Source organism: Prorops nasuta, unplaced genomic scaffold (genome assembly GCF_024137725.1).
Source record: "Prorops nasuta isolate Cenicafe-Biocafe unplaced genomic scaffold, Cenicafe_Pnas_1.2 PNAS00004, whole genome shotgun sequence".
In the NCBI taxonomy this organism is placed as follows: domain Eukaryota; kingdom Metazoa; phylum Arthropoda; class Insecta; order Hymenoptera; family Bethylidae; genus Prorops; species Prorops nasuta.
This window is the reverse complement of record NW_027116801.1, coordinates 9,496,761-9,523,030: the sequence shown is the minus strand read 5'-3', so window position 1 is coordinate 9,523,030 and position 26,270 is coordinate 9,496,761. Positions and strand designations below refer to the sequence as shown.

Here is a 26,270-nt window from a genome sequence, read left to right as displayed (position 1 = left end):
CCTCCAATCTTTCGTTTCGCTTTTCCTAAATGCTGAGCATAAATTGGAATTAAGGGTTTTAGACCGCCCAAAGGCTAGACCTTGCAAAACTATTGAAGTGAAAGCCACGAAGATCGATAAACGCTCCCGTAACTCCAATGGTCTTTGAGTGGTACTCGTGTTTTACGACGTGCTTTATATGCGACTTGTGAGTACCAAGAGCTATTTTATTTAGAAATTAGAGTATGGTTGGTGCGATGGAATTTGTAAACTTTTCGCATTACCACCCGATCGAAACTACCAGTTTACTAGGAAATTATTGTTTTGGCAAAGAACGTCTTGAAAACGAGCACAAAATTAAATATCTAATTAAGGAATCTTGTGCCAAAAGAATACTAGACACTGGCACTATTAAAATTGAGGCGATAATATGAGACGAAGAAATATGCCATCCCAGCTATAAAATTAACAAAGAATATTTATGAAAATAGAAAAAAGGAGTACGTAATGAAAGAATGAAGTTAGAGTGTTAATCGAAAAACGTATGAAGTTGAAAAGGAATATTTCCACTCAGTGTAATTACTAATTAAAACGGATAGAATGTTATACCGAAGAATGTGCAAAGCAAATTTTTCAAAGGACAGGAAATTAATAATAAGCTGAAGGGATGTTTTGTAATCTAACATAGGGAAGTATACAATATCAGTCCTTATGTTTAATATATCAACCAGCTGCAGAAAAAGTCTTGTGAAATGTTGTTTTAAAAAATAATTTTATTTAACATTTCAAAGGGTGACTTTTGTGAAGTGGTATCAAAGAACAAATTCTATAATATTTCGAGATAAAACTAATGGTCCGCTGAGAGTACTGAGACTATCCCACAGTGTTACGATTAAGGGAAGAAAAGAGATGAAACACCTGGCTGCAGAGTTTGCAGTCTAACAGCCGGCGTTCTCGCGATATAGGAAGCCAACGTCCTTTATTGGAACTGAATCGTTCAACTGTTTACTTTCGTTTTCCAAGTTACACACACAAGTTTACACTCATAAAGACGAACACGCGCGCGCCATTCCAATCTCCTCTTCTTGCTTTCCCTCAACTAATCGTGTATCAATTTTACTCTCGTTATTTACAATGACCTTTGCCTCCAAAATTTTTATTTCGTTATTCTCAGCAATATCTGTAATTAATTCCAACTCCAGATCAATCTGTAAATTGCATCTACACTTTGTTAATTATACCTCCGGAATATTCACTACTCCCATTCCTCATTATAAAAAATCTAACGTTGGATATATCATGATTTTAGTATTGTATATATTCTTTAAATTAATAAACATATAAACACAGTGAGTCATGTTATGACGAATGCGCAAACATATAATATAAAATAAATAATTGCAATAATATCAATCATTTTAGAACTTTATTATATCTATTCGTTGTAAGTTACAATTGTTTTATTTTATCAAGTAAACTGGTACACCCCAATTTGGTATAATCCTTGTTATATTACTCTTGTTACCATAATTAGCATTTATCAACAGAATTCATCTTTGAATTCTCTGGACAGTTGAAAATATTTCTATAAGAAGAATGGTTCGATGGACTAACATATGTCCTAATACTGTCGGAAGTATGAACATCAACCCGAAGCGTATATAATAAGTAATACTTATTCACAATCGAACAATGCATCTCTGTACACTCTAATGGTGAGTTATATTCTTACTACACTAATATACAGTACGATTGTTTTTTTCGCCACTAATGTTTTTCAAAAATATTTTTCAAGGCAAATAGTAATGATAAACTTTAAAGTGCATTTACAAAGTGTCTATTGCCCAACAGCAAATTCTGTAATATCCATGTTTAATGTTTGTTTGTCTTTTGAACGTGTGGGTCCTAGCAACTGAAAAATAGTCATTAATTCTAATCGTTTTTTTTATATTTAAAAATTGTATTGCTAAATATGTATGAACTCTAGATACTAAAAATCAAATTCAGTTTCAGGAAATTTTTTAATAAAATAGAAAGTCAGTCACGTTTTTGGTATAAATTATTTATAACTACGCGTATTTGTAAAACAGAATACGATTATTTCACTTAAAAATATTGAAACATGTGGATAGGTCAAAAATTCTACTAGAATCGTATCTAACGTTTTACCAAAATGAAGTGTAAACAATTTTTCCTAAACGACTTACCTAAGATAAAAGCAAACAAATTAGTATTAAATTGTAATTTGTTTGCAATTTTTCGACGCAGCAATTATTTTTAAAGCAAAACTTTATGAAAGTTCTGTAGTAGCATTTTAAAGATATGTTGTAGACCTCATACATTCCGTATACAACATAGAATATGCTATTTAATGGTAGTGGAGCCTACATTGCAGAAGACTGTCGGCAATCTTTCTGCAAAATATTAGAAATCTGTTGAATAACAGAGGATTTTCTTTTACAATAATTAACTAAAACATCTTAATTGTAAATTGACAATCAATATAGGTTGAAACATGAAATCTTCGACAAAGGAAATAACAGTTTTGGTTATTGTCGATGCTGATACCTGCAGAATAGCGATTTTGATAGACATTTTTTCTTTGTACTATACCAGTAATTGTATTGAATCTTGTACTACAATCTTTTTTTGTTCCTATAAATTAATGCGAACTCTTATCTGCCACTTTTCACACACTTACAGTATACAATAATATCTCGTAAAACGAGCAGTAGTAAAATATCGTGCTTTGTTCGACGCACGTGAATAAAAATAAATTAGATAAAAATACAGAAGTAAATAAAACGAGTACATAAAATTACAATACAAATAATATTTGCTGGTTTTGATTATATAACTACATTCTATTTTATTTAATCATAAAAATATGTACAAAAATTAATAACTTCAAAAATACTTCTGTTACCATAGTCGACATGTTTTAGGAGGATTCATTTCTGAGTTCTCTTCGCACTTAAATTTCTCTGCGAAAGAAGGAAAGTTTGATGCGCTAACATCTACTCTTACACTATCAGGAGCATGTTTATTAGTCGGAAAGCTAAATAAAGCTTCATTTCTTTCCGTAATTGAGCACCATGACTACAAAATGAAAAAGTAATTACTCTACTATATATTAGTAAAAAAATATTTCATTCAAAAATGTTTATCACTTTACTAACATTTGCAAAACCAATGAAGAAGAGTTGATCGTCGGATAGAAATTCTAGGTCTGGTAACCTTATATCAGGTATTGAATTTTTTATTTTGTGCTCTTGAAACGCATCGAATGCTGCTATCAGCGCAGAAGAATCTGCAATATTCTCTGCCAAAGTTAGTTTACCATTAAGCTAAAAAAATATCATTTTTACCGTTAGAAGGTTCTTATATGAAAAATAGCAATAAAAAATAAAAAATCATGTCCTTAAAATGATACTTACCTTAACAGTGACATTTGAGTTCCTTATAAAGAAAGATCTCGAAAATTGCTCTACGAAACACATTGTTCTTTTATCATAATTCTCAACTGTTTCGTTGCCCCACCACTGAGCAACGTTACCATTAGCGTCAAATAGTCGACCTAAACGAAGCATTTAATTTTGTGTAAAAACGAAAATCTTATCTATTTTAATTACAAATGTCTTAAAACTCGATCAGTACTGGAGAGATTAGTTAAAATATATTTAAAAATATTGTCATATTTATATTTATTTTCCTTACCCACGTTATCAAAAGCATGCGATAGTTCATGCCCAATAATCGTTCCGATTGCACCATAATTTATCGAACTGTAATAAAACATTAATATTCATTACGATTTCTTAATATAGTTAAATGTGAAAACAAATAAAAATAATTACTCAGGAAGATCGTCCTTGAAGAATGGATACTTCATAATACCCGATGAGATTACTACAGACAATGAATCAAATTAATTTTTGGATTATTACTTTCTTATATATTAATGGTTTACTTATTTAGACGCACTTATCCTATTAAAAATTGTGTCATAATTTGCATTTACTTCCAATGGATCTGTCCCCCAACTATAAAAAAGAAAATATTTTGGTAATGTATATTTTCTTACGATACAATTTTTTTTTTAAACTTATACCACACTTACTTGTCATCATCTATCTTCTGCCTTAATAACTTCAATAAATCGGTAACGGTAAACTTATTCACCAATAATATATTATCAAAAAATATGTCTCCTAAAGGAGTTGTCTGCAAGAACCACAACATAAATTTTTTAAAACGACTGAAATAATTTTTGTTTAAATCACGAAAAAGCTTACTATATTAATTTTCTTCTCTATATATTCATTATTAAGGTAAGTAGGAAATCCAACCAATGATTTGATTTTGCTCAGCTTGTATACTGATTTCATTTGCGTTTCATCATCCATCCAAGTACTATTCATTATTAGATATTCAAGGGACTTCTTGATATTTTCTATTATTTCTTGAATCTTAATAAGAAAAAAAAATAACATAAAATTATAATGTTTGTAATGACTAGTTTTATACAGTTACCATACTTTATTCTTCGATCTTTTAGGTAAATATTTCTGTATATAGGCGTTTCTCATTGGAACTGTCAATTTATCTTTTATTTGTAAGCAAAATAGCGCCCTAAAATATAGTTTAAGCAAATTTTACCATGGTACTATATATATTTAAAATTATTTCAATAAAGCTCCAACATTTGTAAGTGTTTTCATCTAATATAGGCTTAATCTTGAATATGCTGAACAAAATAAGAGATCATTTTTATAAATACCTGTCGTGAGTAGTGTTTGAAGTACCATGAAATAAATCAGTCATATTATTATACAGATTATACATGGTTGAATCTGTGTACGGTATTAGCTCTGAGATAAATGTCCATATTAAATAGTTAACTAGAAAATACAAAAACATTACATTATTTCAGTTATATAGCTTGAATTATTTTATTAATAACTTACTGATAGTTTTTGGTGATTCTTTATCAAGTATAGAAAAGACTTCATGAATATACTTAAGCGTGTATATCTTTATAGGTTCCATTTGGTCAATCGTGATACCCGTATTGGCATATATTTTATTAATTAAACCAACCCAATCAATCTATAATCATTAATTATTATTGAAGTCATATTTACGTTTTTGTGTAAAATGTTTTTGAGAAGTACCTTAAGATAATCATTACTCAGTGGAATTTGATTAAATTCGGCTTGAAACTTTTTAATACTTATCGCATGAATTGAAACCAACATCTCCGAGTCATCTTCATCCGAAGGCATTACCTATACATTATAAAAATTTTCATTTTTATATTATAAACATTTAATGATAATATTGTTTTCTCTTTTATAAAAAATAAGATATATTACTTGTGTTACATTAGAAACAAGATTTAAAACATCTCTAACATCTTTAATCAGAATTTCAGGGGACAATTTTTTACCGGCAGCTTCCGCTAAATAATTCAACACTTTCAACATATAAGTTTCATAATGACGTAATTTTTCTTTATTTTCCGCACTGTCTACCATGAACACTTCTCTGTCTAAAAACTGATCAGATTCAATTATCTGTAATAAAAAAAGGATTTACTATAGTGGTGGACTATTGTACCACTTTGAATGTTGATATTAAACACTATTCTATAAATATATATTTACCATTAGCAACCTGACGCTGGAATTATCGGAATCAATATCCGCACTAATATCAAAAAATGGAACTTTCTCTACCGTTGAATATACTTCCACATAAAGATGATCCCATATATTGCGTAGATATTTTTTATAATGTACTGATTGATCAAGCATTGGAAAACCACCAAACTTATGAATCCATTTCAAGAGAGGTTTTACTCCAATTTGATCCAAAATTTCTATAAATGAATAATTTTCGTAATATTGTAAAAATCGAAAAGTCTGATCTATATTAGGAAACATATTGTATAATGTAATCATTATAGTAATAATAAGAATGATAATATATTACTAGTATCTTTGCACTGATGATAAAGTTTCTTTAGATACTTGAAAGCCTTAGTATCTTTTGTTGAATTGGTATCATCTAGAAGTGCTGTAACATTTATTCACATAAAGTAGTGGGTTAGCGGTTTATACAAATAAATCAATTTTAACATATATACCTTTTATATTACTAGAAACCCTAGCTTCAATGTCAGTGAATTGGTCATACTGTATTTCTGAAGGAGTTAACTCATGCAGAAGATGGAAATTGCCACAAGTGTAATCATACAAACTCTTACATATATCTATTGAATGGTCGATACTGGTTTTAAGTTCTCGTGCTACATAATTCATTTAACAAAATAAATTAAAATATGGAAAATCTGACAAAGATTCTTTCTGGGTTTGTAATAAAAATCAAATAAAATGTACATTACGTACCTAGTGTAACGCAGGTTGGGGTCTTGCAAACCTCATACTTTGCAGCATTATTAAAGGAAATGAACAAAACCATCCTGAAAATTAAATCACAGTGCATTCTGTAATAGCCGAATTAATTACACAAAATATCTTCAGTATAAAATATCTAAGAATATTTCAAGTATTATAATCCAGATACATTAGAACTTTTTAATATTTACTGAAGATTTTTGGTTATTATAAGCGAATTAATAAAAAATATAGAAAAATTTGTTGTCTTACGCAAACAGCTTTGTAAAATAATGATCATTAAATAGCTGCATGCTGAACCGTCTCATTATATTCATACTACACTTAACTCTGATATGACGGAAAATGAGACTTTGTTAGAATTTATATTTTTCCAAAACTTCTATGAAGGCAAATTTTAATGATAAACGAAAAGTTTATCGCTGATAATGAATCCTGTAAATTATACGTACTTTTTTATTATGCCACGTTTAAAAGATTTATTATGTAACTTATACTAAGGAAAGGATTGTAAAAAGAATGTCGTGACCATACCTTAAAAGTTGATTTTAAATTTTATGGGTAGATTTATACCACACAAGAGGTTTATGGTAGCAATATGATTTATTCAGTTATCGAGTTTTCATGAAAATGCTAAACAAATGTTATATCTGTAAAAGCGTTGTCAAAGTATTGTTTAATTTATATACACAGCCTCTCATCAATGTCTTAAGTTTATGATAAATATCTATAGTAACAATCAACTTTTCTCTGAGACGAATATTAGAGCACCTTTTTCATATTCACCTTACATAAGCATCTTCCTACAACATTGGACGTTAAAAAGATTCAATCTTATTTTATCACCATCGTTGAAGCGTTTTTATTTTTTCTTTAATTTCTTCCACCTTTAATTGTGTTTTCAGATGTCTGCAAGCTTTTCATTCGACCATGCGTAGAAATATCACTAAAATTGATCAGTACTAAAAAAATAATGTTTTATTTCGCCACTCTAGTAATGAAAATATGTATATTCTTAGAAAGGTAGTTCTAGAAAAAAAATATGAGTCTACTATCTCTTACAATCATATCCATCCACCCTTTGGTTTCAATAAATAACGCGTAAAATCATTTTAAAAAAATTATTTCTGAATGCTTTAATTATTAATCTATGTATTTCAGCAACTTTTTAAAATATATATAGTTTTAAGAAAATAGTGGTGTTTTCAAATCTTTGTAAAAATTCACTGATTCTTTCAGAAAATGATACATTAAAACTAGATTTTTATTTTAGAAGACAAAGCAGTTTATTCTTGTAAGCACATCAATTTTTCAACGGCTTCGCATATTTTCCAGTCTTGTTACAATTTTAGATAATTTTATATCATCAAATACATTGGTATATTCTATTAATTGTATTTTTTTTTTTTTTTTGCATAATAATCATTAAAATGTTTTCTATACTTAAAAATGCATATTTTCAATTTTTGCTAAAAAAATTTTCTTTTGATTTGTAAAAACTGTAAATTTTCTAAAGCATTCTCAATACTTTTATAAAAAATGCTGAAATTTATAAACTAATGAATTTTACATTCTTAGAATCACTTATTCTCTAATAAAGTTTATGCGTTATTTATACATGTGTTATAAAATAAAAAAATAATTCTATAGGTATTATTATAGGATATTTAAAATGAATTTAGAATTATAACAATGATTTCTTAAAATTTCGGATTATTAAGTCAATGCCTTGGAACATATATTTGGTTTAATTAACCTTAAAAGCTTGTACAAGATTCATAATTATTATTAGGGAAAAGTAGCTGAATGGAGATCACCAAAGCAATTTATGAAAAGAAAACTAAATAAGAATAACTTAAGTAAGAACGAAGTGGGCGTCTGAAAATTCTAATTCAAGTTAGATATTATAAAGATTTATTCATCGATAATAGAAAATATAAAATGTGAAAGCTTCACTTAAAAATATTTTTTTTTATTGAGAGTCAAAGAAATGGGTAGCCTAATTTGGACCAAGGGCATTCTAAAAAGGACTAAAAATTATGAAAATGAAAATAGGCGTAATAATATTTTTCTTTTGGAGCTCGCTGTTGTGTAAGACTATGTGATCCATTTTAAAACTGGCTCACACATTCTTGCTTCATTTATTTCTCCACGTGTTAAATAAAATCAAGCAAAATTAGTTTGTATTTATTATTTATCTCCTCCTCGCGCACTGGTTCGAATAATTTTTTTTTTTAAAGAGAACATATAATGATAGCAGCTTTATGAGCTGTTTATTTATTTTGAGAATCTGACGCACCAAACTTTATATTTTTTATTATTAGATGATATGGTCCAATATAGGAAGCTAGAAGGTGATTCAACTTAAGTAACTCTTTTAAAAATCAGAAAAGAATAAAAACTATACATTTTAAAATATGAACAATGAATGTATCACTATATATCCCCCTATATAATTAAATTTGTTTTCTGAAGTTAACATAAACAAAATTATTACTTATTGCAAAGTATTAGGACTTCTTTCTTACAACTTATTCAAAATTATATCAGTGATAAAAAATAAACAAAATCTGTTTATTTACAATAACTAGACAACACTTGACGCAACAATTAAAATAAAAAACTACAACATTTATGCATTTAACATTTCGACTACGTGTGTGTTTATAACTACAAATATTTTATACCAATGAAATTACATTAATATGGTCCAAAGAAAGCAGCTATGCAAATTAGACTACCTTCCCTTATATTTCTCTTGTTTACCATAGTTGACACTTGTCAACAGGATTCATTCGCGAATTCTCTATGCAGTTAAACAATTGTGCATAAGAGAGAAAATTTGATGAACTAATATCTACCCTTACACTATCGGGAGAATGCACTTCAGTTGGTAGTGTAAATAATGCGTGTTCTGTTTTCGTAATAGAACACCATAACTGAAAAACACAAACACTTATTACAATGAACAAAATACTTTGCTCAAAGGTTTGCCAGTCTGCTCACATTTGCGAAACTCAAGAAGAAAAGTTGACTATCGGATAAATGCTCAAGGCTGGGTAACCTTATGTCAGGTATAGATTCTTTTATCTTCTGGTTTTGAAACGCATGGTATGCCGCTATTAACCCAGCAGAATCAGCTATATTCTCTCCAAGAGTTAATTTAGCTTCGAACTAAAAACGATTATTTTTATGGTCTTAGTAAGATTCTATTTAAAATATAGCAATAATAACTGATGTGCAAATGATAATACCTACTGTAACACTGACGTTAGAGTTCCTTATGAAGAACGGTTTCGAAAATTGTTTTAAGAAACATGATGTTTGTTTATCATAATTCTCACTGGTTTCTCTGCTCCACCACTCAACCACGTTACCATTATAATCAAACAATCGACCTAAAAAGAAGTATTTCATATAATAAGAAGAGAGAGATCTAGCTATTTTTTCGGTAACAAATAGTATAATTCGGTATTGGACAGTATTTCGTTAAAAAATATTTTAAATGCTGTTGTTCTCGTCTTTTGTTTCATGCTTACCTACATTATCAAAAGCATGCGATAGTTCGTGACCAATAACCAAGCCCAGTGCACCGTAATTAATCGAACTATGACAACAAAATTAATATATTAATGACGATTATTTACATTATATGTGAAAAGAAATGAAAATGTTTACTCAGGAAGATCTTTGTGAAAAACCGGATACTTCATAATACCAGCTGCTATTACTAGAAATCAAGAAAATAATTAATGCTTTAATTAATTTTTGCTTATATTTAGCATATATTTAATTGAACATACTTATAGTGTTGAAATAGGGGTCATAAAATGAGTTTGCTACCAATGGATCAATCAACCATCTGCGAAAAAATATGAAGATTACAATAGTATTTATTTCTTAGTAGGTGTAGAAATGTTATAATAATGTTACATTTACTTTTTACGATCTATCTTTTCCCTTAGCTTTTTTAACAATTTTTTACACGTAAACTTATTAACAATTACTATGTTTTCAAAAAATATATTTCCTAGTGAAGTGGTCTGCCAATAAATCATTATATAAATTGGTTTAAAGTTTTTAAAATAACTTCTTCTTAAATCGATCAAAAACTCTTACCATATTAAATGCTTCATCTATATATTTATTACTAAAGTAAGATGGATATCCAACCAAAGCGTTGATTTTTTGCAGCTTTCTCACTGATTCCATTTGTGTGTTTTTATCCATCCAGGTACTTTTATGTATAATATCTTCAAGTGATATTTTGATATTGTCAACCATAATTTGAACCTTAATAATGGAAATACTCAATTTAACTAACTCTGTGGCTGTAGTAATATTTTGGTTAAAATAATCATACTTTATTCTTTGATTCCTCTTTGAAATATTTTTTAACATAGGCGTGTGCTATAGCGTCTGTAAAACTATCTTTAATATTTAAACAAAACACCCTCCTAAAATTGATTTCACATATTTTAATTAAATTGTAGCAAACTATTTTTGTAAGAATTGAAAAAAATAACCTCTGGCATTATTAATTATTCTTACTTAGTCTAAACTAAATAAGTCCTGATGTGAGATTTGTTAATAAAATCAAATCAGATCAATAAAATAAAAGTAATTAGGATTTTTTTGAAAATATTATACCTGTTTTGATTTTCATTCGTTACATTGTAAAATGAATTTTTAAAATCAGTAAGGATATTATGCATCTTTGTATCTGTGTATGAAACGATTTCGGAGATAAATGTCCACATTAAGTAGTTGACTATAAAATTGAAATTATTCTTTTAATTAAATGATATTTCTTTTAACTATTTTATTGGTATCCTTACTAATTGTCTTTGGTGATTCTTTATCCATTATTTCAAATATTTCTTTAATATACTCAGACGTGTAAACCTTTATTGGTTCCGTTTGATTAATATTAATTTCAGCGAGTTCATACGTTTTTTTAATTAAACGTAGCCAATCTATCTATAGATATCACTTTATTAATAAAATCTTATTTTATAGTTTATGTAATTAGAGTCAAAGATAAGTATACCTTAAGAAAGCTATTATTTAGTGGAATTTGATTAAATTCAGCTTGAAATTTTTCAATTGGTGAAGCATGAATTGACTCCAACATCATCGAAAATTCATCTGCTGAAGGAATTGCCTGTACAATGTAAAAATATTCATTATATCATAAGTAAAATTATTACCTTTGTGTGTGTGTGTGTAAAATAAGAATTGTACGTATTACCTTTGCGATTTTAGAGACCAGATTCAAAACATCGCTTACATCTTTTTTCAGAATTTGTAGGGATAATTTTTTATCGGAAGCTTCAGCTACATATTGTGCCACTTTCATCATATAATCTTCATAATGACGTAGCTTCTCTTGATTATGCGTACTATTTACCATGAAAATGTCTTTTTGCAGAAACGGTTCTGAACAAGCCAACTAAAATAATCAGTGATTTACGATTATGATGGAACATTGAATTCATATTGAATATTAATACTAAGTAATATTATAAACTTATAATTACTATTAGCACCATTCTACTGGAGTTATCCGAATCAACATCCGGATAAAAAAGGAATGGAATGGATTCTGTTATTTGATGTAATTCTACATAAAGATTTTCCCATATTCGGTCAAGATTATGATTAGCATTGGATGATTGTACTATCATTGGCCAACCACCAAATTTATCGATCCACTCCAATAGAGGTTTTACTCCTATTTTGTCCAAGTTAGCTATATTACAATAACATGTACAAAAATGTTTATAGTTCAATGAGGGGATCAAAAATATTGAACTTTTATAAACTAATGGTAATACAAATTTGTGTAAATAACCAAAACATTAATATAATTACCAGTATCCATGCATTGACGAAAAAGTTTCTTAGCATGCTTGAAGGCTCTAGTATCCGTAGGTAAATCTGCCTCTTCCAATAGTGCTACAACAATTATTTGTGATTTAAGAGATTTAAAGTTTATACATATAAATGAGCACGTTTAACATACTTATTATTTCTTCAGAATTTTTATCTTCAATAATATCTAGTTGAGCAGATTTTAACTCTGAGCTATTCAAAGGATGTAGAAGATGAAAATTACTACAGGTATAATCATATAAACTTGTACAAATGTCTACTGAATTGTTTATACTGGTTTTAAGATCCTTTGCTATAATAAATAATACAACAAATCTTAATGAGAAATTTGTAAAAAACGATGAAGATTCTTTTTGGTTTTCAATAAAATTAACAATACCTACCGAATTGAACACAAACTTCGGCATGGCAAACCGTATAATCCGCAGCATCATTAAAAGAAATTAATAAAGCTATCCTGAAAATGAATCCAGAATGAATTCTTTAATAGTATAATTAATGACACAAAATGTATTCACACACACACACACAGTGTAACAATCTAAGATAATTCTAAATATATAATAAAATCCGAAAAGAACTTCATAGTATTTATTGGAGAAAAATGAAGCAAAATAATTCATCTTACACTAGCAACTTTGTAACATATTGATTTTTAAAAACATCAAAGCTTGACCGACTCATTGTATTTCTGCAGACAAAACTATAGTATAACTAAATAATCCTTTTCCGCAACATATGTTTTTCCAAAATTTATATCAACGCAAACTTTAAACATAAATGAAGTCTCCCACTGATAGCTAATCCTGTAAATTATATCTGCTTTTTTATTACATCACGTTTAAAATGTTAAGTAACATACGATGAAAAAGAAGGTAAAACGAATGTCGAGCATCTACCTTAAAAGCTGATTTTCGTTTTTATGATTAAATTTACACTACACAACAGAATTATTACTGCTACATTATTTATTTATATATAGAATTTAAAAAAAATGATGAATAAATTTTATATCTATAGATAAGCTTTTTCAAGGTAATGTTTAACTTATATACGCAGCCTATCATCGATACTCGAAATTTTTATCACACGTGCATGTAAAATGGCTGTTTTCAGAGCAGTTTTGCAAGTCGAAATCAGCCGTTTTCATGCCAGTATAGTTTGCGCATGCTCAGGTACAGCTTATCTCATTTTCGTCCCTTGGGTAGTTATTTTCGGGGAGGAATAGATGTTTGCACTGAACATGCTGCGTAGTCATAGCAATTTGTTGATAAATCGTTAAAAACAAAAGCAAGTACTGCAATTGACATAACACTTATGTTCAAACGTTAAACTAACTGTGATAAACTTTCAAAAAGCTTAATTAATTTTTGCTAATTGTGCTAAGTGAGGACGCATAAAAATAATGCACACTAATAAAGAAAATTGCTTAAGTGAAGAAAATGTTGATAAAATGGCGCACAATATAATGCAAATAAAATTATCAAACCTTTGAATGAGGAAGGACTCGTCAAAAATGATGTTAAAGAGAAACAACCAATCTCTATTGTTTTCAACAATTGTTCAATATCATTAGTATAAAGCTAATACCACTCTAATGTTCCAAACCTCATTGAAATTAATGTGATGGTAATGCTTACTATTAATTTTTGTTATTTATATTGAAAACTGGTGCATTTAATTATAAATTAATATAATAATTATAATTTGTAAAAGAATATACAGTTTTTAGTTTAATAAAGGATATGATTTGAAAACTTACATTTATATATCTAATTACTAAATGGAAGTTTCGTCTTCATATTTGTTATTAAATTCTTCCCATATTAAAAAATAAATATACTTAACTTTAACTTAATTATAATGACTTCACATATGTACATAAATTGCAAATAAAATAAAAAACTTATAATTTTATTGTTGTTTGCTTATGGGGGCTTTGCCCCCATACCCCCAGCGGGGGCTTCGCCCCCTGCACCCCCAGCAGGGGCTTCGCCCCCTGCACCCCCAGCAGGGGCTTTGCCCCCTGCACCCCCGGCAAACGTGCTCTGCCATATTTTCCCTATTGAATTCCATGGCGCAGTATTCTTTAAATACTAGAAGATTAGCAGCTTACGATTTAACGAAAGTGAATTAATATATCACAATAACAAATAAAATATCAAATCATCTATTATCATTTTTCTTTTATATGCATCTAATTGATGCACTTGTAATAAAAAGTATCATGTGTTACGCGGGACGAAATTGCCGTTTGGACTCGTGTGATGGCAGCACTCGCTTCGCTCGTGCCGCCAACTTCACACTCGTCTGCAAACGGCAACTTTCGTCCCTTGTAACACAATGTACTATTGTTTTTAATTTTATTTCTAACAATCACTTTTTTCTGAAACAAATAATAGCAGCAACTGCTTCATATTCAATTTACATACACATTTATGTAAGATATTCAATATTCAAAAGTTTTAAGCTTATACCTTTTCGTCTATTTTAACAAAATTTGCAGTTTTTTCATAATTGAGAACAGCTGCATATTATCTAAAATATATGTTTATTCAATTCATTTTAATACTTTTTTATTATAATAATAAAAAAAGAGTCCTTTTTAAAATATGTATATCGAATTTTCGCTAAAAAAAATGCCCCTGGAATTTAATAAAACTAGCAATTTTCAAGTTATATTATTTTTGCACAAATGTTGAAAAGCACACACACATAAAGCAATAAATTCACCTGTATGGAAATAGTTATTTTTAAATAAATTCTAATTATTATTCAAGTATGGGTTGTAAAAAATAGCTACATGAACATTACTGTGAACGACTGTGAAAGTAGAATTAAAATTATAATATTAATCTTTTTTGAATTATTAAATGTGTGCATTGGAACTTATAATTGATTTATTTAATCATAAGAACTTAAACAACGTTGAACATTTCTTTATATTAATCTTATCTACCACAGATGGCATTTGTCAACAGGATTCATTTTTGAATTCAATGTACAGTTAAATAATTCTGCGTAAGTGGGAAAGTTTGATGAACTAACATCTACCCTTACATTATCTGGTGAATGTGTTTGAGTTGGTAATAAAAATGATGCATGCTCTGTTTGCATAATAGAACACCATGACTGAAAAACACAAATATTTATTACCATGAACAAACAATTTTACTGAAAGGTCTGATACTCTACTCACATTTGCAAAACTAGTAAAGAAAAGTTGATAATCGGATAAATGCTCAAGACCGGGTAATCTTATATCAGGTATTGATTCTTTTATTTTCTTGTTTTGAAACGCTAGGAACGTCGCTATCAACCCAGTAGAATCGGCCAGATTCTCTCCTAAAGTTAAATTAGCTCCGATCTAAAAATGATCATTTTTATGGATAGCAGGATCCTATTTAAAAAATAGTATTAATAAATAATAAATACAAATGATAATAGCTACCATAAGAGTGATGTTTGAATTCCTTATAAAAAAAGGTTTCGAATACCGTTTTATGAAACACGATGTTTGTTTATTATAATTATCAGTAGTTTCGTTGCTCCACCACTGAACCACGTTACCATTATAATCAAACAATCGACCTTAAAATAAGTATCTATTGTTATAACGAGAAATTTAGCTATCTTTTTCGATAATAAATATAGTATAATTCGGTATTGTGCAGAGAATATCATTAAAAAAATATTTTAATAATACTTTCTCATCTTTTGTTTCATTCTTACCTACGACATCGAAAGCATGCGATAGTTCGTGACCAATAACCAAGCCCAGTGCACCGTAATTAATCGAACTACAATAAAAAAATGAATAAATTGTATATAATGACGAATATTTACATTATATGTTAAAGCAAATGAAAATGTTTACTCAGGAAAATCTTTGTGAAAATATGGATACTTCATAATACCAGCTGTTATTACTAGAAATCAAGAAATTAATTAATGCTTTAATTAATTTTTGCTTATATTTAGCATATACTTAATTGAACATACTTATAGTGTTGAAATAGGGGTCATAAAATGAGTTTGCTACCAAGGGGTCAACCAACCATCTGCGAAGAAAATTTTAAAATCCTATAGTATCTATTATTTTATTAGGCTAAAAATGCTATGTTTATATTCCACTTACTTTTCACGATCAATTTTTTCTTTTAGCTTCTTTAACAATTTTGTAGAAATAAACTTATTTACAATCAACATATTATCAAAAAATACATTTCCTAATGAAGTAGCCTGTAAGAGCCATAATATAAAATGCGTTGTACCGAGCTAGAACTAACTATCATATATGTCATTCATAAATTCTTACCATATTGAAGTTCTCATCTATATATTTTTTACTAAAGTAAGATGGATATCCAACCAAAGCATTTATTTTTTTCAGCTTTTTTATTGACTCTATTTGTGTAGTTTTGTCCATCCAAGTATTGTTTTTGATAAGATTTTCAAGAGAATGCTTGATATTATCAATCATAATTTCGACCTTAATAATAAAAAAACTCAATTTAATTAAATCAGCGACTATGGTAATAATTTTGGTAAGATTATATCCTACCTTATTCTTTGATTCGTCATTGAAATATTTCTGAATATAGGCGTATGCTATAGCTTCTGCAAAGTTATCTTTACTTTTTAAGCAAAGTTTCGCTCTGAAATGTGATTCAAATATTTTTATTAAATTTCAATAAACTCTTTCAGTGTAAGAATTGTCAAAAAAATGAGATAAGATCGAAAAAATAAAAGTATAATGAGTTTTTTAAATATGATACCTTTCTTCATTACCGTTCGTTGTGCCATAAAATAAATCAGTATAGTTATTACTAATATTATACAATTTTGTGTCTGTATACTGCACGACTTTTGAGACAAATGTCCACATTAAGTAGTTAACTATAACATAAGAATGATTTTTTTATTTTTATGATACATTTCTAATTAGTTTATCTACATCCTTACTGATCGTTTTTGGTGATTCTTTATCCATTATAGAAAATATTTTCTTAATAAAATCAGTCGAATACACCTTTATCGGCTCCGTTTTGTTAATATTAATGTGAGCAGGTTCATAAATTTTGTTAATTAAACGCAACCAGTTAATCTGCAAGCATCAGTTGTTAATAAAATCTCTCTGAGTTTTTTGTATGATAAGTCAGATAAATATACCTTAAGGAAGCTATTATTCAGTGAAATTTGATCAAAATCAGCTTGAAAATGTTCAATTGATGACGCATGAATTGATTTCAACATCGACGAAAAGTCAATTATCGAAGGCATCACCTATACATTGTAAAAATATTCATTATAAATACAAATAAGTAAATGATATCATAATTTTTTTTTATAGTATAAGGATTATATTACTTTTGCTATTTTAGATGTAAGTTTCATAACATCTTTCACATCCCTTTTCAGAATTTTTCGGGATATGTTTTTATTGGAAGCTTCAGCTAAATATTGTGCCACATTCATCATATAAGCTCTATAATGACGCAGCTTCTCTTGATTAAGCTTATTTTTTGTATTGAAAATATCTTTTTGCAAAAACTGTTCGGAATAGGTCAGCTGCAATAATCCGTTGTTTACGATAGTAATAGACCATTGAATTATATTATATAAATATTAATATTGATAAGATCATCTCCTTTAAATATGGCTTTTTTGGACATCTTTTAGAATTTTTTAAGGAGCCATGAAAACATGCTCTGTTTGAGTTTTGATATTATATTCATTAATATTTTTAGGGTGTTCAGAAATGTTCATAAAGTAAAAGAAGGAAAATAAAATTCACTGTAAAACGTCTCAATATTATCCATGTAAATAGTATAGTACCCATAATATCTCCAATAATATTATACTTGTACCGTCTTTTTTTAAATGAATGTTATCGAAACTCTCTGCAGTCAATTCTCTCTCTTATTTAAATTTATAAAAATTCCTAAACATCCTTCATATATTAATACATATAATATCAAAGCTAAAATATAAAATGTTTTCATGATTGTTTAATACAAAACTCCAATAAAGCTTAAAAAATAGTATTGAAAGAAGATGATCCCTAAGTAGTATATTATAAACGTATAATCACCATCAGCACAATGTTGCTAGAATTATCAGAATCAACATCTGAATAAAAAACAAAGGGAAGTATATCTATTGTTTGATGCAATTCCACATAAAGATTTTCCCAAATTTGGGCAATATCATCAGTAGCATTAGGTGCTTGTGATATCATTGGCCAACCACCAAATTTATCGATCCACTCCAACAAAGGTTTTACTCCTATTTTGTTTAAGGTAGCTATAATAATAAAATAATATAGTAATTTTTGTTATTTGGTGAGAATAAAGAAGTTCAAACTATTATACGCAATCGGTAATACAAATTTTTGTGTACAATGTAATAATAATAATGATATAATTACTGGTATCCATGCACTGACGATAAAGTGTTTTAGCATACTTGAAGGCTCTAGTATCCGTAGGTAAATCGGCCTCTTCTAATAGTTCTGTAAGAATTATTTCTAAGTTAAGAGATTGGAAGTTCATACATATATATAAATAAATACACATTACATACTTAATATTTCTTTCGCATTACTATTTCCAATAATATCTAGTTGGGCAGATTTTAACTTTGAACTTTTTAAAGGATGTATACGATGAAAGTTGCCACAAGTGTAATCATACAAACTCGTACAGGTATCTACTGAACTGTCTATACTTGTTAAAAGTTCCCCTGCTACAATAAATAATTTAACAAGATGAATTGAAACATGTGTGTGTGTGTGTGTGCAAAAAATTATAAAAATTCTATTTCAATAATCATTTTAGACAAAACAAGTAAATATTTACAAGTAATCTAAGCTATACTTACCAAGTTTTATGCAAGCTACGGAGTTACAAACTTCATATTTTTTAGCATGATTAATAGATATTAATAAAACAATCCTGAAAAATAATCTAGAATAAATTCTATAATAGCACAAGCAATAACAAAAAATTTTTCCATTATTCGAATCTAAGATAATTCGAAATACATGCCAAATCCTGATACAATAAAATTTCTTAGTATTTATAGGAGAAAGTTGAAATAAAATAATATATCTTACACAAACAGCGTCGTAGCATATTGAATGTTAACAAATTCCAATCTTGACCGACTCATTATATTCCTATACTATACTAATTTATAGTATGACTGAATATGATATTTTTTCGCAATTTATATTTTTCCAAAACTTATATAAAGGCTAATTTTACTGATAACTGAATAGTTTCTTGCTGATAACAAATCCAGTAAATTATACGGGGTTTTTATTATATCACGTGCAAAAGATTTAGGTAACTTATACAACGTAAAAGAAGGTAAAGAATGTCGAGATTGTATCTTCAAAGATAATTTAAAATTTTATGGGCTGATTATACTACAAGAGGTTTATTAGTTGCTACATAATTTATTCATTTATCGAGTTTTCGACAGAATTATAAGCAAGTGTTACATGTATTAATAGACTGTTTTCAAGATAATTTTTAATTTAAACATATAGCCTCTCATCAATACCTTAAGTTTGTAAAAAGTTCTATTTATAAAATTCATATATCTTCTCAAACGAATAACACAGTTAAATTAAATTATATATGACGCGTTACACATCCTGAACGAAAAAAAATATTACCGTATTGTTTCCTATAAGGTCCTCCTATTTTAAATACTATGCATTTTGGAGGAAAACTTTTAGATCAAAATTGTAAAGTTTTGAAAGAAATATAAGACGGCGTCATTTTTTTGACATTAGATTACATTATTGAGATTAGACCAAGGACATCTTCCATTTCTGAAATTAGTACCCTCTATATTATTGTAATATATTCCTAAAGCTTATTTAAAGAGCTTTCCAAAATCATTACTTCGTTTTCTTCATTTCAACTAGTCATTCGCGAAATATTTCAATTTAAATGGTACGTAGCTGAATGACTATGCATGTGCATGCATAGTGGCCACACACACACTATTTCTGCTAAACCTACAAATAGGTACAATTTTTATTTTAAATTTCTGATGAATTACTGGATGAAATGAAAAAATTAAAAACTAAAAAGAACTCCAGCATAGACTATAAAAATATAAAATAAAAAGTGGAAAATTCAATTAAAAAATCTGAAGTTATCCATACCCTGACCTTAATGATATCATGCAAAATTTATCCAATGATACAATTTTATTTCCTTCAGAAGTAAACAGTTTTTATCTAAAATATTTTTTTTTAATTACCAGTTTTTTCTAAAAAAGAGATGGACGGGGGTCTCGAATGCTCTGTATTAGGAAGCTCACATTATGATATTCATTTATTCTTAAACAATTGATATAAATATTTATGAATATTCGTAGCTCGAATCTATAAGCTGCCTTTGCAATGTAAGTAATCAATATAACGATGGACCCATCGTTCAAAATGCCTCAGAGCATAGAATCACAAATAAACGCTTATATATCTGTCTATATAAAGCATATCACATTTTTGCATAGGACCTGTTCCAAACCTATTACTTTTGAATTCAGACGGTGCTTATGCAAAATTTAATCTTAATACTTCGATTAGTCATGGAGATAAACGTTTTCGTACTGCACGCTTTAGGGTGTGTTGAGGAAATTTTAAGATAAAATCAGAATAGAAATAATGGTTATAGCTTCATCTCCAGTACAGTCAGTTGATAATAATAATTATTGCCCACATTTAATTAAATCATACAATTATATTTCATTATTACTTTATTCAATCATAAAAATTTGGAAACAATTGATCATTTGAAATCTACTTATTTTGTTTACCATAGCTGACATGTTTCAACAGGCTTCATTTTTGAAGTTTCCTTGCAGTTAAACACTTGTGCGTAAGAAGGAAAATTTGATAACGTAACATCTACCCTTACACTATCAGGAGAATGTGTATCCATATGTAAAATGTATAAAAGATGATCTCTTTTTATTATTGAGCACCATACCTGTAAAATAAAAAATCTTTTTGTTTATTAAATTAAGCTCTCCAATCCAATTCTGAGTCATGACCAGTGGTGAGACTTTATGTATTATTTTATAATATTACATAACAATAATATCGACACAATGAAGGAATTGTATAAGAGTTATCAAACTTAAAGAAGTCTTCTTAAATAATTATAACCTAGTACAATATTACGAAAATCAATTGTAATTTAAAAAAAAAAGTAAGAAAAGTTATGTATGGTTAATAGCAGTTTAACATATAGTTTCCATATAAAGAAAAATATCGAATTTGAACGAAAGCAGTCCTGCTTATTAGGGTGGCGACAAAAAATTACTTACTACAACTAATAGAATAGTCTACTCAAACTTATATCACTACTTACAGATGCAAAACTAGTAAAGAAAAGTTGATTATCGGATAAATGCTCAAGACCAGGTAATCTAATATCAGGCATGGATTGGTTTCTTTTCTTGTTTTGAAATGCATTGTATGCCGCTATCACTCCAGTAAGATCCGCAAAATTCTCTTCAAGCGTTAAATTGCCATTTAACTAAAAGCGTCAATTCTTATCGTGAGTTAAATCCTAAATGAATATATAATTGTAATAAAAGAGAAAATAAAAGTGATTATACTTGCCGTAACATTGACATTTGAGTTCCTAATAAAAAAATGCTTAGAAAATTGCTCTAAGATACAAGAAGTTCGTCGATGAAAGTTGTTAATGGTATCATTACTCCAGTCCTGAATCATGGTTCCATTAAAATCAAATAACTGATCTAAAAAAATATTACTAACTATATAATCAATGAACTCTATATTGTTTAGAAGCTTGGCCAAAAAATATACTAAGATAAAAGTATTTTTATCTCTACCTTTATCATAAATAGCATGAGCTAACTCATGTCCAATAATCGCTCCAATTGAACCATAATTCAGTGAACTGCATTTAAGAATTAAAATAAATTACGAACAGAATATTTATATTTAAATGTGAATATGTGAATGAAAATATTTACTCAGGAAGATCTTGATGACACAACGGATACTTCATTAAACCTGCTGCAATTACTGCAAAATGATAAATATAATTAACTCTCAAATATAGTCTCTACTCGGTATTTCTAACATCTGAGTTTGAATAATTGGACGCACCTATGGCGTTCAAACTGCTGTAATAAAATGCATTTGTCTCCAATAGAGATATCAATCCTCTGCACAAAAAATATAGATTCAAATAACTAAATATTGTTACGTGCTGTGTAAAAGTATTGGTTTTCTATTCCACTTACTTTTTAGAATAAACTTTTTCATTGAAAAAGTTTGATACTTGTAAATTCAAATTTTGTTTTGTTGAGAGTATAATATTATCAAAAAATCTTTCACCTAATCTACTATTCTGTAATAAGTACAATAAAGATATCTTTAAACTACTGAAAGAGTTATTACTATTAACTCATGAATAAGCTTACTATATTGTAATTAATATCTATATTTATTTTAGATTTAAGATAAGGTGGATATCCGATCACTGTTTTGATTTCATCCAGCTTTAATATTGTTCTTATCTTTGTTTCTCTATCCATCCAAGTATTTTTCTTTATATGAGTTTTAAGGGAATCCTTGATATTATTTACCATTTCCTCAACCTTAATAATTTAAAATGGTTAGCACATAATACTATAGTGATTGCATTGTATAGTTTTAATAATATTAACATACATAATTTTTTGCTTTCTCATTAAAATATTTCTGTAAATAAGCGTATGTCACAGCATCTGCAAATCTTTCTTGTATTTCTAAACAAAATAATCGCCTAAGAATTAAAGTAAAAATTCTGATATTAGTAGAAAGTATTATTTCATCTTATTAAAAGTCTCTCACCATCTCACTATGTGTTCGTTAAAAAGAGGGAAGATTTTTATGTAAATACCTATCCTGAAATCCATTCGTTAAACCGTAAAATAAATTTTTATAATCATTACGAATATTATACAATTTTGTGTCTGTGTATGGAACGATTTGGGAAATAAATGTCCAAATTAAGTAGTTAACTAAAAAATTCAAACAATTTTGTTATTCCTATGATATATTTTTTTTGATTTTATTGATATCCTCTTACTAATTGTTTTTGATGTTTGTTTGTCCATTATAGAAAAGATCTCTTTAACATATTTAAGCGTGTAGATTTTCATTGGAACCCTTTGAATAATATTAAATGATGTATTTTCATATATCTTTTTAATTAAATGTAGCCAATTAACCTATAATTATTAATTATTAATAAAGTATAAATTTCATTTTAGTGTTTAAATCAGTGTAATAAGTACCTTAAGAAAGCTATTACTCAGTGGAATTTGATTAAATTCAGTTTGAAAATTATCTATCGACGTCGCACGAATTGATTTCCACCTTAATGAAGAGTCCTCTTTTAATGGAATCGCCTAAACAATTTTAAGGATTTCATATTTTTATGATAATATAGTAAATTAATATCACTTCTTTTTTAACCCATTAACGTCCAAAATGTCAAAATTTCTTGCACGTTTTCAAAGTGATTTTTTCCTATGTAATTGGCGTTGAAAAAATTCTTGAACCACATATTCTGATGTAAAATTGCATGCTCTTTCAGAATCCGTTGCCAGAATCATGATAAAACTCACAGGAAAAGAGATATGCTCGATTGAAACATAAAAAACACCTAAATTTTCGAAAAAAAAAATTTTTAGGATTTTATTTCGAAGTGTTACGGTAAAGATATCACCTTGCGACCGTGATCAAAGGTGATCATGGGAGTTGAAGTTTAACAGGGAATTTTTTTGTTGACCTTGAACCATCGCTTCTTTACAAAATGGCGGAAAAAACGAATTTTTTTTTTCAATCTTCATCAACTTTTTTCTCGAAATCTATGGTCTTTAGAAAAAAATTCATAAAAACAAAAATGCCTTAGAATCGCTCGAAGAACATTTTCAAATTTTTTCAGAATTTTTTGAGACAATTTTTGATTTTCCGGGAAACTTGTGAAATGGAATTTTCAAAAATTGTCTCAAAAAATTCTGAAAAAATTTGAGAATGTTCCTAGAGCGATTCTAAGGCATTTTTGTTTTTATGAATTTTTTTCTAAAGACCATAGATTTCGAGAAAAACGTTGATGAAGATTGAAAAAAAAAATTCGTTTTTTCCGCCATTTTGTAAAGAAGCGATGGTTCAAGGTCAACAAAAAAATTCCCTGTTAAACTTCAACTCCCATGATCACCTTTGATCACGGTCGCAAGGTGATATCTTCACCGTAACACTTCGAAAAAAAATCCTAAAAAAATTTTTTTTTTCGAAAATTTAGGTGTTTTTTATGTTTCAATCGAGCATATCTCTTTTCCTGTGAGTTTTATCATGATTCTGGCAACGGATTCTGAAAGAGCATGCAATTTTACATCAGAATATGTGGTTCAAGAATTTTTTCAACGCCAATTACATAGGAAAAAATCACTTTGAAAACGTGCAAGAAATTTTGACATTTTGGACGTTAATGGGTTAATATGATGAGAAAAATTACTTTTGCTATTTTAGAAGCAAGGTTTAAAATGTTTTTCACATCTTGCTTTAGCACAAACAGGGATATTTTTTTTCCAGAAGACTGTGCAAAATATTGTACCACTTTCAACATATAATCTTCATAATGACGTAGTTTCCTTTTATTATCCGTATTTTTTACATTTAATATATATTCCGAAAGAAATCCTTTGGAATAATCCAGCTATAATGAAAATTGTATTGAATATTATGATATTGTTGAATCACTTAAAATCTAAAGTTAAATATTATATTATAATTAGATATAATCACTCGTAGCTCCAATTGGTTCTGTTCAAATATTCTAATAACAGAAAAAAAAGGAATTTGTTTCACAGATCGATGTATCTCCACAAAAAGCGTTTCCCATATATGGGTAACATTTTCATTAGCATTCGATGATTGTTCAATTATTGGCCAACCACCATATTTATTAATCCAGTTCAAAATAGGTTTTATTCCTATTCTGTCCAAGGTAGCTATATTTATAATAAAATAATAACTTGTGATCTTTTGTAAATACCGAGAAGATGAAACTAATTTAAAAAGTTATACTACATTGTACAACAATCATAATGATAATTACCGGTATCCATGCACTGCCGATAAATTTTTTTTGCATACTTGAAAGTTTTGGTATCTGTAGGTGAATCGGGCTCTTCCAGAAGTTCTGTAAAATTTATTACGTATCAGAGAGCGAAATGGAAGTCTATTCTATTTGTAAACAGATTTAGCATACTTATTATATTATTAGAAATATTTTGATGCATATTCAGAATTGTTGCAGATTTTAATTGGAAATTTTTTAAAGGATTTAGAAGATGGAAATTGCCACATGTGTAATCATACAAACTCGTACATGGATCTACCGAACGGTCAATGATGGTTTTAAATTCTTTTGCTAGAATATATAATTTAACAAATTCAATGAATTGAGTAAAAGATGAAAATTCTATTTGAGCAATCATTGCAAAAAAACCCAAATAATATTGAATAGTAGTCTAAATACTTACCGAGTTGAATACACGGTTCAGTACGACAAACGGTATACTGTGCAGCACCATTAGTGAATATAAATAAAACTATGCTAAAAACAATTCCAAAGATTATTTCTCTAATAATGAACATCATAACACGTAAAAAATTTCTTCAAGAGCATATAAGGAAACTAAGTATTTACATTCTGATACTTTGTTAAAGTCTATTATTGCATATGCTGAGTCTTTCATAATATCTATAGAAACGAATTATTAAAAAATGAAGACAATATATTTATCTTACACAAATAGATTAATAAACCATCCAAGATTAAAAATTTTCATATTTGATCGCTCCATTATATTCATACTACACTGACATATATACGTGAATATAATACTTTCTCGCAATTTCTATGT

The 26,270-nt window shown here is 28.2% G+C and overlaps 4 protein-coding genes across 7 annotated transcripts; all 4 read right to left on the bottom strand.

Annotated features, from left to right (window-relative positions):
• Positions 1–2,814: 2,814 nt before the first annotated feature.
• On the bottom strand, positions 2,815–6,752 carry LOC136772374 (endothelin-converting enzyme 1-like). 2 transcript variants are annotated; one of them, XM_066725311.1, is made up of 18 exons: positions 6,651–6,752; positions 6,390–6,463; positions 6,128–6,289; positions 5,974–6,057; positions 5,646–5,860; positions 5,355–5,555; positions 5,154–5,267; positions 4,947–5,088; positions 4,760–4,880; positions 4,518–4,611; positions 4,275–4,448; positions 4,100–4,203; positions 3,964–4,022; positions 3,837–3,888; positions 3,697–3,764; positions 3,417–3,556; positions 3,159–3,326; positions 2,815–3,078 (listed from the first exon to the last, which is right to left on the bottom strand). In XM_066725311.1, the coding sequence occupies exons 1-18, from the start codon at positions 6,713–6,715 to the stop codon at positions 2,902–2,904; spliced, it is 2,214 nt and encodes a 737-aa protein (XP_066581408.1). In that variant the 5' UTR covers positions 6,716–6,752; the 3' UTR covers positions 2,815–2,901. The 2 variants fall into 2 exon arrangements, with proteins under 2 accessions (XP_066581408.1, XP_066581409.1); XM_066725312.1 differs by lacking the exon at positions 6,128–6,289 and having other exon boundaries at positions 6,651–6,751.
• Positions 6,753–7,616: 864 nt separating this feature from the next.
• Positions 7,617–13,116, bottom strand: LOC136772378 (membrane metallo-endopeptidase-like 1). 2 transcript variants are annotated; one of them, XM_066725317.1, is made up of 18 exons: positions 12,922–13,116; positions 12,677–12,750; positions 12,424–12,585; positions 12,273–12,356; positions 11,939–12,150; positions 11,650–11,850; positions 11,449–11,562; positions 11,237–11,378; positions 11,049–11,169; positions 10,762–10,855; positions 10,518–10,691; positions 10,338–10,441; positions 10,202–10,260; positions 10,077–10,128; positions 9,938–10,005; positions 9,657–9,796; positions 9,405–9,572; positions 7,617–9,337 (listed from the first exon to the last, which is right to left on the bottom strand). In XM_066725317.1, the coding sequence occupies exons 1-18, from the start codon at positions 12,975–12,977 to the stop codon at positions 9,161–9,163; spliced, it is 2,202 nt and encodes a 733-aa protein (XP_066581414.1). In that variant the 5' UTR covers positions 12,978–13,116; the 3' UTR covers positions 7,617–9,160. The 2 variants fall into 2 exon arrangements, with proteins under 2 accessions (XP_066581414.1, XP_066581415.1); XM_066725318.1 differs by lacking the exon at positions 7,617–9,337 and having other exon boundaries at positions 9,435–9,572; positions 9,653–9,796.
• Positions 13,117–14,955: 1,839 nt separating this feature from the next.
• Positions 14,956–19,468, bottom strand: LOC136772377 (neprilysin-like). 2 transcript variants are annotated; one of them, XM_066725315.1, is made up of 18 exons: positions 19,411–19,468; positions 19,176–19,249; positions 18,879–19,040; positions 18,724–18,807; positions 18,388–18,599; positions 17,664–17,864; positions 17,466–17,579; positions 17,259–17,400; positions 17,072–17,192; positions 16,858–16,951; positions 16,612–16,785; positions 16,432–16,535; positions 16,296–16,354; positions 16,171–16,222; positions 16,026–16,093; positions 15,745–15,884; positions 15,493–15,660; positions 14,956–15,425 (listed from the first exon to the last, which is right to left on the bottom strand). In XM_066725315.1, the coding sequence occupies exons 1-18, from the start codon at positions 19,464–19,466 to the stop codon at positions 15,249–15,251; spliced, it is 2,202 nt and encodes a 733-aa protein (XP_066581412.1). In that variant the 5' UTR covers positions 19,467–19,468; the 3' UTR covers positions 14,956–15,248. The 2 variants fall into 2 exon arrangements, with proteins under 2 accessions (XP_066581412.1, XP_066581413.1); XM_066725316.1 differs by having other exon boundaries at positions 19,176–19,205; positions 19,411–19,437.
• Positions 19,469–21,053: 1,585 nt separating this feature from the next.
• LOC136772375 (endothelin-converting enzyme homolog) lies at positions 21,054–26,253 on the bottom strand. Its single transcript, XM_066725313.1, has 18 exons — positions 26,155–26,253; positions 25,887–25,960; positions 25,613–25,774; positions 25,460–25,543; positions 25,147–25,352; positions 24,857–25,057; positions 23,634–23,747; positions 23,426–23,567; positions 23,237–23,357; positions 23,026–23,119; positions 22,776–22,952; positions 22,596–22,702; positions 22,459–22,517; positions 22,323–22,374; positions 22,179–22,246; positions 21,943–22,082; positions 21,689–21,856; positions 21,054–21,304 (listed from the first exon to the last, which is right to left on the bottom strand). Exons 1-18 carry the CDS (start codon positions 26,217–26,219, stop codon positions 21,128–21,130), a joined length of 2,211 nt encoding a protein of 736 aa, XP_066581410.1. The 5' UTR covers positions 26,220–26,253; the 3' UTR covers positions 21,054–21,127.
• Between the last annotated feature and the right edge of the window lie 17 nt (positions 26,254–26,270).

Coding starts and splice junctions, on each gene's coding strand:
- LOC136772374 (XM_066725311.1), bottom strand. CDS start 6,715: ATGAATATAATGAGACGGTTCAGCATGCAGCTATTTAATGATCATTAT. Junction 5,861..5,973: donor TCATCAGTGCAAAGATACTA/GTAATATATTAT, acceptor ATTCATTTATAG/AAATTTTGGATCAAATTGGA. Junction 5,556..5,645: donor CCAGCGTCAGGTTGCTAATG/GTAAATATATAT, acceptor TTTTTATTACAG/ATAATTGAATCTGATCAGTT.
- LOC136772378 (XM_066725317.1), bottom strand. CDS start 12,977: ATGAGTCGGTCAAGCTTTGATGTTTTTAAAAATCAATATGTTACAAAG. Junction 10,442..10,517: donor TAGATGAAGCATTTAATATG/GTAAGAGTTTTT, acceptor ATTTATTGGCAG/ACCACTTCACTAGGAAATAT. Junction 9,338..9,404: donor TCTTCTTGAGTTTCGCAAAT/GTGAGCAGACTG, acceptor TGTGTTTTTCAG/TTATGGTGTTCTATTACGAA.
- LOC136772377 (XM_066725315.1), bottom strand. CDS start 19,466: ATGAGTCGGTCAAGATTGGAATTTGTTAACATTCAATATGCTACGACG. Junction 17,401..17,465: donor TGAATAATAGCTTCCTTAAG/GTATATTTATCT, acceptor TGATGCTTGCAG/ATTAACTGGTTGCGTTTAAT. Junction 16,952..17,071: donor ACGAACGGTAATGAAGAAAG/GTATCATATTTA, acceptor ATCACATTTCAG/AGCGAAACTTTGCTTAAAAA.
- LOC136772375 (XM_066725313.1), bottom strand. CDS start 26,219: ATGAATATAATGGAGCGATCAAATATGAAAATTTTTAATCTTGGATGG. Junction 25,775..25,886: donor TGAACCGTGTATTCAACTCG/GTAAGTATTTAG, acceptor TATATATTCTAG/CAAAAGAATTTAAAACCATC. Junction 22,518..22,595: donor GAAAAAGTTTATTCTAAAAA/GTAAGTGGAATA, acceptor TTTTTTGTGCAG/AGGATTGATATCTCTATTGG.